Source organism: Diorhabda sublineata, chromosome 8 (assembly GCF_026230105.1).
Source record: "Diorhabda sublineata isolate icDioSubl1.1 chromosome 8, icDioSubl1.1, whole genome shotgun sequence".
NCBI classification, from domain to species: Eukaryota; Metazoa; Arthropoda; class Insecta; order Coleoptera; family Chrysomelidae; genus Diorhabda; species Diorhabda sublineata.
In genome coordinates, this window is record NC_079481.1 from 13,520,792 (window position 1) to 13,535,568 (window position 14,777).

The following is a 14,777-nucleotide window of genomic DNA, read 5'->3' on the forward strand; positions in this document are numbered from 1 at the left end:
GTTAATAGTTGTGCTTAAAAAGATGCGCGGTAAATTGAATTTGATCTACCGCGTAAACTTGTAGAATATGAGAGAAAAATCATTTTGTTTTTGAAATAATTGAACTCCGATCTTAGATATTATCGTTTGGTAATTGACTGTAGTTCACCTCGAAATTTAATTTTTTTTATAATTAAGTAAAAATAAATGACATTTTTGTTTATAACATAATATATGATAATTAAGAAAAATACAGTATCAAAACAGCCTCGAGCTATAATCATTAAAATAAAAGGAAGATGTACCAAACCTAGTTTAAAAATTTTTTTTGTACTTCATTTATCGTATTGTTTATCTTCTTTTTCCTCCTGACTCTTGCTACTTGTTCTAGCCAAGTTTTCCTGGGTCTTACTTTCCTTTTCTTTTTTTATATCTTTTTGCACCAATCACATTGAGTCTTTGAGGTGTTACTTTCTTTATGTACCCCTACCAGTTTGACTATCGGTACCTGTCTGAGCTTTTCTATAATTATCTCATTTCTCATCTTTTCTATCCTCGTTTCCCCAGATATGTTGTTGTTTCATCTCTGCTGTCGTCATTTAACTCTGTGTTTTTTCTCAGTACCAAGGTTTCCCTTCTAGAATAATTATCATGAATGTAACTTAACAACATGATTTAAAAAAAATGAATATTTTAAAAAAAGAATTGATGTTAATTAAATAATTTTTTTGGATTGATTATAGTTATTGTCTTTATTTATTTATCAATTAAAATCAGTAGAATGTTATGTACACGTGAATATTATTTATTATTACATATATTTTTTATTATTCTTCTAAAAGTTCTTGACTTTAGGTCTCTTCTGATTTGAAATTATTTTTTTTTGTAATTTTTCAAAGACAGATGAAAATTCTCTTTTTCGTCTATGAGATTCCGTTCCAAGAATTTTTTTGATATTTCGTGGTTCGTTTCGTGGTAGAAGAGATTTTGATTATCCACAATTCCATTGATAAAAGAGGTAAATCGAAACAGGAAGCTGCGATCACTGGTGTGATACAAAACATCTTGAAACTCACACACTGAATCACACAATTAAACTGATTAAGACGATATCGAACCGCTCTTATATAAATTAGTTTACGCGGTTGATCTAATTCATTTTACCGCGAATTACTTCAAGCGCGGAAGTTTACCGCACTTTTTATTTAATTCGCGGTAATTAATTAGTAATGAATTAGATCTACCGCGTATACTTGTGTATAAAAGAGCGTTTCGCTTGCATCTTAATCAGTTTAGTTTTGTTATTCAAAGAGTGAGTTTCAATATGTTTCGTATTATACCAGTGATCGCAGCTTCCTGTTTTGATTTACCTGGTTTACCAGTGGAATTGTGGATAACTATTTTGAGGTAAGTTTTATTTAATTTACGTTTTCGTATTATTTATTATTTTTTTTTGTTTCAGATTGTTAGATCCAAAATCTCTTCTAGCGACAACAAGAGCAGATGTAAGGTGGAGAAATATTTGTTTGGGTGATTGTATTTTGAGAAACAGACTACAAGAGATCTTGAAAATGGAAAGACGATTCGCTTTAGACACGATAATAGATCCTAGAAAATCCGTTTCGACCACTAGAGATAATTCGGAAAAAACAGTATTCACAGCTAATATCGCCAAAAAGAAAATGGTAAGTTCTTTTAATCTACGAAAATCTATCGATATTTTGAAAAGAAAACCTGAAAAGTTGAGAAATAAGAAGAAAATTGAGCACAAAAATAAATTTATAAGTTGTAGAATATGAATAAAAATTAAATTGTTCCTAAAATATTAATTCTTGTTCCCTGTCACATGTTCCAGATATGCTGTTGTCCTACTTTTATCGTACCCAGTAATTCTTCTCATTGTCTGCTTTATGTTGATACTGATCCTATAAGCCGACTGTGTATTCCAATTATGCCCAGGAGCATTTGGATGTCATTCATGTTATCGATATCTAAATGTTGATTCTTGAATGTTTTTTGAAAGATGTCTTTTCCAATGCCACACCATGTAATATCTTTTGGTTGTGGGATAATACTAGAAGAACCATAGTTTTATTACCCATTACATTTGATTGTATTATGCTTGCTTAGTCCTCGTGGCAAAGCTCTAAAAATCGCTCGTAACATTCTACTCGAAGCTTTTCGTCGTCTTCCATGTAGTTTCCTTAAAATATTTGGAAATGCCGATCTGTGCTAAAATTACTTTTCTCTACGACCGAGCGTTTTAACCCACTTTCCCGCACGTATCTTAGCTTTGAAAGTGTCACTAGTGCGGGAAAGTAAAATTATGCATATTTTGACCTCATTAGATAGTTTTTTACTCCGGTGGTTATAACTATTGTTACTACAGGTAAATAAATATTCACGAAATAGTTCATCAAATAAAATTTTTGTAGCATTTTTAATTTTTTGAAAATATAAAATAATGAAGATATTTTTTATATAACCTTGTACATTCTTCAAAGGAATGTCATAGCAACTGCTATCAAACCCGGGTGGTTTGATAGCAGTTGCTATGACAACCCAGGTGTGTAATTGTTACTAAAACGTCAAAGTTGTTCAAAACGTCTGGGAAGTGACCGAATAAGTACAATCTTCTTCTAAATTAAACCACATTAAACCAAATAACACCATTGGACCGGCAATTCTTACTAGTCTACAGAATGCAACAAATTGTGTTTTCAATATTAAGATTTATAATACTTAGTAGTTTTTAGTTAAAGTTTTGTATATTATTATGTTTGTTGGAATAAAATAATTTTTAAAAAATGGGCCGTTGTATATACGGTCGTAGAAAAAATAATGTTCCTAGTTAATGCGTACAGTGTCTTTCCGCACTTGATTGCTTGCCCGAACTCCGCTCCGCGTCGTTCGGGACAACTGCAATCGCGTGCGGGAAAGTATCACTTTCCGCACTTGTTAGGAAAATAACTATTGTTTTTAAACACAGTTCTCTTAAAACTATTTATCCACAACTATTAATTAATATATCTGTTAAATATGCGATTATTATCAAGTAATGCCATGCATTACCATATAGAATTGAATAATAATGACAGTTATATGGAATAATATCACTCAATCGTTGCGTCAAATTTGACAATTTGTAAATTTACTTGTCATTGTATTTGTAGATATACTGTCAGTCGGTTTGTGAGTTATTTGGTGCGAACATTCTTATCTCTGGTATCATTAGAGAAATGTCTAATAGTGAATAGTATTTAGAAGATTTGTCTTGTACACCGCCAGAGATTCTAAAATTAGCGGCTAGCTCTACAGCAAATCTACATAACAAGTCAAAAGGTAAATATGATACGGTGTACAAAAATTTTATGGATTGACAACTGGCACAAAAAACATCGTCTTTTTCTGAAAATGTTATCATAGTGTATTTTGTTAAACATGCTAAAAAATACAAGTCATCATCATTGTGGGCATATTATTCTATGCTGAAAAGTACATTGAATATTCACCATAGTATCCACCTAGATACTTACATACACTTACAGGCATTTTTAAAACGTCAGTCCGAGGGCCGTCGACCTAAAAAATCTAAGATTTTACTCCCGAAGAAGTCAGTAAATTGATTAAAGAAGCGCCAGATCATACCTATCTGATGACAAAGGTATTCTTATAATAACGTAATTTTCGGCTTAGAACTTTCCAATTCCTAGATCATTTACTGTATCAGGTAAAGTTTAAGATATTTGCAAAAAATGCCCATCATTATTTTTAAATTATCAAAATGGCAAATGTACTATTCAAAGAGTAGGCTTTAACAAATTATCTTCTATAGGAAAGCATATTGCTATGTTTTTAAAATTAAAAAATCCCGAATTGTACACAGGACATTCGTTCCGAAGATCATCTGCAACCATTTGCGTTAGCGCAGGAAGTGACATTACAGCAATAAAATAGTTAGGAGAATGGAAATCAACCACAGTTGCCGAAGGTTATATAGATGACAACATAACTAATAAAATAAAAAGAGGAAATCAGATTTCAAACGAAATTAACAAACATTATACTAGCTCTAATTACAATGAAAAACCTTGTACTAGCTCTAGTGCCAGTCCAAGTCCCATGATTATCAATCAGACTCAGATGGCTGACAAAGTTATCCCTGGCATGAATTTTAAAAATTGTATAATGTAACTATTAATAATTATTATGTAGGTAAATAAACATAAATTTATTGTGTATTAACAACGTTATTATTAATAAAAAATAATGTTCATTTGAAATATATTTTGGATTATTTCAATAAGCTTTATATATATAGTTGTGGATAAAGTATAGTATTTAACTCGCGCATAATGGCTATTACCCACTCAGATATTACAAGACTCGCCTCCGGCTCGTGTTGCAATTTCATCTTTGTGGGTAATAGCAATCATTATAGGCTTGTTGAATAATATACTATTATTCCATTAGTTTAATGTTCTCTGGCGTAGTTTCCGTTACAGCACCTCTCGCACGTGGGACATCTTCTAATGATTCTTGTCCTTTGCGAAACAACTTAGATTAATTTTTCATTATTGAAAATGATGTCCTAACCTCACCTAACTTCCATTCTGTTTTGGAGTTAATCTTTTTTTACTCAAAATTTTTTATCAGATTTAAATTGATTATATTACGTATTTGGAAGGCCTTTAACACTGAAAAGAGTCGAAGTAGCAAGTTGAAACTTTATTGAGACTCTCGAGATCAAAAAGACTTCATAACGTTCTGTCATTAGACGAGGGCTTGTCACGTGTCGGTTGCCACACCAATGATACGGAGCAAGGTCTGAAGTTGTAGTGAAGGACTAAACACAGCCATCAACAGTATTGTCGCAAGGATATTTTTGGTGGAATAAAACAGAAAAAGACCCGTAAAGTACTAGTTTGTGTTTTTGGCTGTTTTTTTATTTGTTATATCATCATTTTCAATGGCTAATTTACAGATTGATTGCTTGTGGGCTATTTTTTACCGCCTCTACTGAGCTTTGTAATTATAAACCACAGTTGAAAGTTTTTCTTTTCTTCTCAAAACTCATTTTCTTCATGTGAACAATATTGTTTTCATTTAGAAATCGGAATAAAATTTCTTTTTTTAACAAAATGTGACGCCCCTTGACATTCCTCTTACTAGCTACCGACTATGCGGTTTGCTGATAAATCCACAATTGAATATTATCAAAATGTTTTATTTTACAATATATATTACGAGTGATTAACAACAATAGATCGGTTTTTTAAAAATATAATAATATACAATAATAATATCATTATCATGTCTAAAGCGATTCGTCTTTCCATTTTCAAGACCTCTTGTAGTCTCTTTCTCAAAATACAGTCACCCAAACAAATAATTTTCCATCTTACATCTGCTCTTGTCGTCGCTAGAAGAGATTTTGGATCTAAAAACCTGAAACAAAACAAAAAAATTAGCAAATAATATAAAAACGTAAATAAAATAAAACTTACCTCAAAATAGTTATCCACAATTCCACTGATAAACCAGGTAAATCGAAACAGGAAGCTGGGATCACTGGTATGATACAAAACATCTTGAAACTCACTCACTGAATCACAAAATTAAAGTGATTAAGACGATAACGAACCGCCCTTATATAAACTAGTTTACGCGGTTGATCTAATTCATTTTACCGCGAATTACTTAAAGCGCGGAAGTTTACCGCACTTTTTATTTCATTCGCGGTAATTAATTAGTAATGAATTAGATCTACCGCGTAAACTTGTGTATAAAAGAGCGTTTCGCTAGCATCTTAATCAGTTTAGTTTTGTTATTCAAAGAGTGAGTTTCAAGATGTTTCGTATTATACCAGTGATCGCAGCTTCCTGTTTTGATTTACCTGGTTTACCAGTGGAATTGTGGATAACTATTTTGAGGTAAGTTTTATTTCATTTACGTTTTCATATTATTTGCTAATTTTTTTTTTGTTTCAGATTGTTAGATCCAAAATCTCTTCTAGCGACAACAAGAGCAGATGTAAGGTGGAGAAATATTTGTTTGGGTGATTGTATTTTGAAAAACAGACTACAAGAGGTCTTGAAAATGGAAAGACGATTCGCTTTAGACACGATAATAGATCCTAGAAAATCCGTTTCGACCACTAGAGATAATTCGGAAAAAACAGAATTCACAGCTAATATCGTCAAAAAGAAAATGGTAAGTTCCTTTAATCTACGAAAATCTATCGATATTTTGAAAAGAAAACCTGAAAAGTTGAAAAATAAGAAGAAAATTGAGCACAAAAATAAATTTATAAGTTGTAGAATATGAATAAAAATTAAATTGTTCCTAAAATATTAATTTTGATTATTGTATTTCAATATTTTGAAATTTCACAATAAATATTGAAAAATAATTCAAAAACACGCTTGTAAAGCACATAATTAATTTTTTTCAAATAATGAAACAAAAATACTGCAACTGGAAATATAGAACAAAGTGCCCCACAATTTTTTCACAAGAATTTTCATATTTTCCATTCATTATTGTTTTAAGCGTATTTTAAAAAAATTGTGCTTTGAAAGCGTGTTTTTAAAATTTTTCACACTATATCCATTTTTCATTTCTTAGTTTCTTAATTGATACCACCCGTCTATAATTGCTTTACTGCTTATACACCTACACCTCATCAAAATCTTGTATCAAGCATTAACAGTGTACAGTAAGACCTCGCTTAAGACTGTTCCAAGTTAGCGATCTTTTATTTCAACCCGGTATTTCTCTGAAAGTATGTGCAGTTCTAGGTTTCCAAATATGTAAATAATAGGTTTGTTCCAACCTGTTAGTCTGGACGTTTTTGGAATGGTTATTTTAAGCGTAAGATATTTTCTGCGCAATACATGGTTCTCCGATTAACCAAGTATCGAAAAGATCTTCCCGGAAACGGTCAACAAACGATAACTAAGTCTGTTGGAACACAAAAGAGAATCGGTAAGACGTAATCTAAATTGTGCAGAATCGCCACCATACCAAGAATGGTTTTTTGAATTGGATTTGTTGACATTATTGTAAGTATAAATTTATTTATACAGAAAAACAAGAAAAGAAAGAAAGTGATTAGAAGATAAGATTCTGGTGAACTGCAATCTAAAATTAGTGATGCAACTTCAACAATTGTTGTTAAGATAAAAGAAAAAATACTGTCATCGACATCTACAGCTACGTCAAGCTCTAAAACTAGAATTATACGCTTTAGGAGAAGTGGTAAAACGACTATCTGTTTGGATTGAAGACTAAATTGAACACCAAATGCTCTAAAGCCATTTTTTCATATGTAGCTTCCTTAAACATTTCTTTTGGAAATGCCCATCTGTGCTAAAATTTCTTTTGTTTTTAAACGCTGGTCTCTTAAAACTATTTATTCCATTAGTTTAATGTTCTCTGGAGTAGTTTCCGTTACAGCACCTTTCGCACGTGGGACATCTTCTAATTATTATTGTCCTTTGCGAAACAATTTAGATTAATTTTTCATTATTGAAAATGATGTCCTAACCTCACCTAACTTCCATTCTGTTTTGGTGTTAATCTTTTTTTACACAAAATTTTTATATCAGTTTTAAATTGATTATATTACGTATTTGGAAGGCCTTTAACGCTGAAAAGAATCGAAGTAGCAAGTTGAAACTTTATTGAGACTCTCCGAGATCAAAAAGACTTCATAACGTTCTGTCATTAGACGAGGGCTTGTCATGTGTCGGTTGGTTGCCAAGTAGCCACACCAATGATACCGAGCAAGGTGTGAAGTTGTAGTGAAGGACTAAACACAGTCATCAAAAGAATTGTCGCAAGGATATTCTTGGTGGAATAAAATAGAAAAAGATCCGTGAAGTACTAGTTTGTGTTTTTGGCTGTATTTTTATTTGTTATATCATCATTTTCAATGGCTAATTTACAGATTGATTGCTCGTGGGCTATTTTTTACCGCCTCTACTGAGCTTTGTAATTAGAAACCACAGTTAAAAGTTTTTCTTTTCTTCTAAAAACTCATTTTCTTCGTGTGAACAATATTGTTTTTATTTAGAAATCGGAATAAATTTTTTATTAACAAAATGTAACGCCCCTTGACATTCCTCGTACTAGCTACCGACTATGCGGTTTGCTAATAAATCCACAATTGAATATTAACAAAATGTTTTATTTTACAATATATATTACGAGTGATCAACAACAATAGATCGGTTTTTTGAAAGTTGACTTATATTTTATATTCTACAACTTATAAATCTATTTTTATGTTAAATTTTCTTCTAATTTTTCAACTTCTCAGGTTTTATTTTAAAAATATCAATAGATTTTCCTAGATTAAAAGAACTTGCCAATTTCTTTTTGACGATATAAGCTGTGGATACTGTTGTTTCCGAATTATCTGTAGTTGTCGAAACGGATTTTCTAGGATCTATTATCGTGTCTAAAGCGAATCGTCTTTCCATTTTGAAAGCTTCTTGTAGTCTATTTCTTAAAACACAGACGTCCAAACAAATATTTTTCCATCTTTCATCTGCTCTTGTCGTTGCTAGAAGAGATTTTGGATCTAACGATCTGAAACAAAACAAAATAATTGTTTTTTACATAACAAAATAGCTGATGGTTTTATACGTCGAATATATTCAATAAAAACTAATATATTGGAGCTTGCAACAAATTTTGTAAATCGTGACTCTTTATTAAACTAAGAATCCAAGCTTTCGGGAAGTATTCTTTCCATCATCGGGGAAAGTTAAATTTGAGAATGAATTCCTAGGAGTTTTCATAACCAGGTAAGTCATGACAAAAGATTGAGATTTGCTCTCCATTGTGAATTAGAGATAGATCGCTAAATATTATACTTGTGTATTTTAGAATATCATTTTTATTAATTGAGATCACATGATGTTTTGGGAAAATATGTGCATTATTGAATGAATAATTCAACAAGTTTTTACCATTCAAGAATTTTTAACTGTAAACTTCTTTCTTGGATGGCGAGAATAAATTCAAAAAAACTTTTCAAAATGATCTTTATTTATATTGTGTTTAAATTTGTCTGACCCAGTCTCTATCAGTGTTACCAACCCAACCTTTCAAAATTCCCTTTCTAGAGCGCGAAATTCGAATTAAAATATAAAAATGCTTACATAACTTGATATTCATAACAGCATGCATTATTAATGTGAAATCTAATTCCTCAATCTTTTGCCATGACTGACAAAATGATTATTTTAGAAAAAAATATAATTTTTGTTCATATTCTACAACTTATGAATTTATTTTTATGTTCAATTCAGCCGTTGCTTTCTAATCACCATTTACTGCTTCTCCTGTGATCATTATAATGTAAAGATTATTTTTACGTTTAAATTTATTAAACCATCCTCGATTAGCTATGAAAATTTCACTTGCTTTAGCCTTCTTGCTTTTTTCAATATGAAAAAATGGTTTTACAGCATTTGGTGTTCAATTTATTCTTCAATCCAAACAAATAGTCGTTTTACCACTTCTCCTAAAGCGTATAATTCTAGTTTTAGAGCTTGATGTAGCTGTAGATGTCGATGACAGTATTTTTTCTTTATTCTTAACAACAATTGCTGAAGTTGCATCACTAATTTTAGATTGCAGTTCACCAGAATCTTATCTTCTAATCACTTGCTTTCTTTTCTTATTTTTCTGTATAAACAAATTTATACTTACAATAATGTCAACAAATCCAATTCAAAAAACCATCCTTGGTATGGTGGCGATACTGCGCAATTTAGATTACGTGTTACCGATTCTCTTTTGTGTTCCAACAGACTTAGTTATCGTTTGTTGATCGTTTTCGGGAAGATCTTTTCGATACTTGGTTAATCGGAGAACCATGTATAGCCAGAGATTGCCCAGGAAATATCTTACGCTTAAAATAACCATTCCAAAAACATCCAGACTAACAGGTTGGAACAAACCTATTACTTGCATATTTGGAAACCTAGAACTGCAGATACTTTCAGGGAAATACCGGGTTGAAATAGAAGATCGCTAACTTGGAACAGTCTTAAGCAAGGTCTTACTGTACACTGTTAATGCTTGATACAAGATTTTGATGAGGTGTAGGTGTATAAGCAGTAAAGCAATTATAGACGGGTGGTATCAATTGAGAAACTAAGAAATAAAAAATGAATATAGTATGAAAAATTTTAAAATCGCGCTTTTAAAGCACATCGAAATGAATTTTTTTTAAAATACACTTAAAAAAATAATGAATGAAAAATATTAGAATTCTTGTGAAAAAATTGTGGAGCACTTTGTTCTATATTTCCAGTTGTAGTATTTTTCATTCATTATTTGAAAAAAATTAATTATGTGCTTTACAAGCGTGTTTTTAAATTATTTTTTAATATTTATTGTTTATTGTATTTTTGTAACAATTTTTCTATCAATTCATAGAAAAACACATAAAATGACCTTATGGAGTGAAAAAGACATAATATTATTATCATTTATGATGTGAAACTTCAAAATATTGAAATACAATAATCAAAATTAATATTTTAGGAACAATTTAGTTTTTATTCATATTCTACAACTTATAAAATTATTTTTGTGCTCAATTTTCTTCTTATTTCTCAACTTTTCAGGTTTTCTTTTCAAAATATCGATAGATTTTCGTAGATTAAAAGAACTTACCATTTTCTTTTTGGCGATATTAGCTGTGAATACTGTTTTTTCCGAATTATCTCTAGTGGTCGAAACGGATTTTCTAGGATCTATTATCGTGTCTAAAGCGAATCGTCTTTCCATTTTCAAGACCTCTTGTAGTCTGTTTCTCAAAATACAATCACCCAAACAAATATTTCTCCACCTTACATCTGCTCTTGTTGTCGCTAGAAGAGATTCTATATCTAACAATCTGAAACAAAAAAAAATTAGCAAATAATATGAAAACGTAAATGAAATAAAGCTTACCTCAAAATACTTATCCACAATTCCACTGGTAAACCAGGTAAATCAAAACAGGAAGCTGCGATCACTGGTATAATACGAAACATCTTGAAACTCACTCTTTGAATAACAAAACTAAACTGATTAAGATGCTAGCGAAACGCTCTTTTATACACAAGTTTACGCGGTAGATCTAATTCATTACTAATTAATTACCGCGAATTAAATAAAAAGTGCGGTAAACTTCCGCGCTTTAAGTAATTCGCGGTAAAATGAATTAGATCAACCGCGTAAACTAGTTTATATAAGGGCGGTTCGTTATCGTCTTAATCACTTTGATTTTGTGATTCAGTGAGTGAGTTTCAAGATGTTTTGTATCATACCAGTGATCCCAGCTTCCTGTTTCGATTTACCTGGTTTATCAGTGGAATTGTGGATAACTATTTTGAGGTTTTATTTTATTTGCGTTTTTATATTATTTGCTAATTTTTTTGTTTTGTTTCAGATTGTTAGATCCAAAATCTCTTCTAGCGACGACAAGAGCAGATGTTAGGTGGAGAAATATTTGTTTGGGTGACTCTATTTTGAGAAACAGACTACAAGAAGCCTGGAAAATGGAAAGACGAATCGCTATAGACACGATAATAGATCCTAGAAAATCCGTTTCGACCACGAGAGATATTTCGGATAAAACCGTATTTGCAGCTAATGTAGTCAAGAAAAATATTGTAAGCTCTTTCAATTTAGGAAAATGTATTGATATTTTGAAAAGAAAACCTGAGAAGCTGAAAAATAAGAAAAAAATTGAACATAAAAAGAGATTTGTGAATTGTAGAATATGAACAAAGATGACAATCTGATTTTTTCGTTATTTATTCCTAAATGGTATAGTGATTGGTGCAAAATGATATAAGAAAAGAAAAGAGAAGTAAAACCCAGGAAAACTTGGCTAGAACAAGTAGTAGGAGTCAGGAAGAAGAAGAAGATAAACAATACGTTAAATGAAGTACAAAAAAAAATTTTTAAACTAGGTTTTGTACATATTCCTTTTATTTTAATGATTATAGCTCGAGGCTGTTCTGATACTGTATTTTTTTTAATTATCATATATTACGTTATAAACAAAAATGTCATTTATTTTTACTTAATTATAAAAAAAATTAAATTTCGTAGTGAACTACAGTCAATTACCAAATGATAATATCTAAGATCGGAGTTCAATTATTTCAAAAACAAAATGATTTTTCTCTCATATTCTACAATTTTACGCGGTAGATCAAATTCAATTTACCGCGCATCTTTTTAAGCACAACTATTAACCGCGCTTTTTATTCTTTTTTGTTTCGTTTATCACCTAATTTATTGTATCAACAGTGTTATGAATACTAAGCTTATTTTCTCTATCGCTTATCCTTCAGTATTAAAAACAGAAAAGTATAGAAGTTAGAAGTTGCCAACCATGTTCAGTCCGTGAAACTAGTTCATTGCTTCATTTGATATAATCGATTAAATCGGACTAAAACATCGAATATATTTATTTAGAAGATTTATTTCTCGATATACATACGAAATTGTTGAATAAAAATATATATTCAACTGAAGAAAAAATAGGCTAGGTTAATATTTGCGCTTGAAAAAGTGCGCGGTAAATTAAAATTTAACCTACCGCGTAATCTTGTGTATATAAGGGCGGTTCGTTAGCTTCCTAATCAGTTTAGTTTTGTTATTCAGTGAGTGAGTTTCGAGTCTCGAAAAAAATGGTAAGTTCTTTTAATTTAGGGAAATGTATCGATATTGTGAAAAGAAACCTGGAAATTTGAAAAATAAGAAGAAAATTGAACATAAAAATAAATTCATAAGTTGTAGAATATAAACAAAAATTATATCTTTTTCTAAAATATCATTTTGTCAGTCATGGCAAAAGATTGAGGAATTAGATTTCACATTAATAATGCATGCTGTTATTAATATTGAGTTATGTAAGCATTTTTATATTTTAATTCGAATTTCACGCTCTAGAAAGGGAATTTTGAAAGGTTGGGTTGGTAACACTGATAGAGACTTGGGTCAGACAGATGTAAACACAATATAAATAAAGATCATTTTGAAAAGTTTTTTTGAATTTATTCTCGCCATCCAAGAAAGAAGTTTACAGTTAAAAATTCTTGAATGGTAAAAACTTGTTGAATTATTCATTAAATAATGCACATATTTTCCCAAAACATCATGTGATCTCAATTAATAAAAATGATATTCTAAAATACACAAGTATAATATTTAGCGATCTATCTCTAACCCACAATGGAGAGCAAATCTCAATCTTTTGTCATGACTTACCTGGTTATGAAAACTCCTAGGAATTCATTCTCAAACTGAACTTTCCCCGATGATGGGAAGAATACTTCCCGAAAGCTTGGATTCTTAGTTTAATAAAGAGTCACAGTTTACAAAATTTGGTGCAAGCTCCAATATATTAGTTTTTGTTGAATATATTCAACGTATAAAACCCAAAAAATTTAAAAATGTTTTTACATGTACCCACTTTGATCTTGATCTTAGACTGCGGTGCTACGTTTGGTCAGTGCTTCTTCACGGGATGGAGTTGGACCCTTAAGGTGAAAAACAGGCGTATCAATAAAGACCGTGAACTCTTTAACATCGTGAAGAAACGAAAGATTGCATATCTTGGCCATATAATGCGAGGCCATAAATATCAATTCCTTCAGCTGATAGTCGAGGGCAAGATTGAAGGTAAGAGAGGATTGGGACGGAAGAGATATCATGGTTGCGGAACGGGAGGCAGTGGACGGGTATACAAGATATTCAGACATTGATCCATACCGCTAGAGATAGAGAAGCCATGAAAAATGTGGTCGCGAACATCCATTAATAGATAAGCATTAAAAAAGAAGATAAAATCATCAGCTATTTTTTTATGTAAAAAACAATTATTTTGTTTTGTTTCAGATTGTTGGATCCAAAATCTCTTCTAGCAACGACAAGAGCAGATGAATGATGGAAAAATATTTGTTTGGACGTGTTTTAAGAAATAGACTACAAGAAGCCTTCAAAATGGAAAGACGATTCGCTATAGACACGATAATAGATCCTAGAAAATCCGTTTCGACCACTAGAGATAATTCTAAAAAAACATAATTCACAGCTAATATCGTCAAAAAGAAATTGGAGGGTTCTTTTAATCTAGGAAAATCTATTGATATTTTGAAAATAAAACCTGAGAAGTTGAAAAATAAGAAGAAAATGGAACATAAAAAGATATTTATAAGTTGTAGAATATAAAATATAAGTCAACTTATTATTATTGTATATTATTATATTTTCAAAAAATCGATCCATTGTTGTTAACAACTCGTAATATATATTGTTAATATAACATTTTAATAATATGCAATTGTGGATTTACTAGCAAACCGCATAGTCGGTAGCTAGTACGAGGAATGTCAAGGGGCGTCACATTTTGTTAAAAAAAGAAATTTTATTTCGATTTCTAAATGAAAACAATATTGTTCACACAAAGAAAATGAGTTTTGAAAAGAAAAGAAAAACTTTCAATTATGGTTTCTAATTACAAAGCTCAGTAGATGCGGTAAAAAATAGCCCACGAGCAATCAATCTGTAAATTAGCCATTGAAAATGATGATATAACAAATAAAAAAAACAGCCAAAAACACAAACTAGTACTTTACGGGTTTTTTTCTGTTTTATTCCACCAAAAATATCCTTGCGACAATTCTGTTGATGACTGTGTTTATTCCTTCACTACAACTTCACACCTTGCTCGGTATCATTGGTGTGGCTACTTGGCAACCAACCGACACATGACAAGC

At 30.9% G+C, this 14,777-nt stretch overlaps 1 protein-coding gene across 2 annotated transcripts; it reads left to right on the forward strand.

The window, feature by feature from the left end:
• The first annotated feature begins 1,303 nt into the window (after window positions 1–1,303).
• Window positions 1,304–14,397, forward strand: LOC130447484 (uncharacterized). 2 transcript variants are annotated; one of them, XR_008910255.1, is made up of 4 exons: window positions 1,304–1,386; window positions 1,442–1,664; window positions 3,153–3,321; window positions 13,897–14,397. XR_008910255.1 is itself a non-coding variant. In XM_056784322.1 (3 exons), exons 1-3 carry the CDS (start codon window positions 1,304–1,306, stop codon window positions 3,234–3,236), a joined length of 390 nt encoding a protein of 129 aa, XP_056640300.1. In that variant the 3' UTR covers window positions 3,237–3,362. The 2 variants fall into 2 exon arrangements, 1 of the variants encoding a protein (XP_056640300.1); XM_056784322.1 differs by lacking the exon at window positions 13,897–14,397 and having other exon boundaries at window positions 3,153–3,362.
• The last annotated feature ends 380 nt before the right edge of the window (window positions 14,398–14,777 follow it).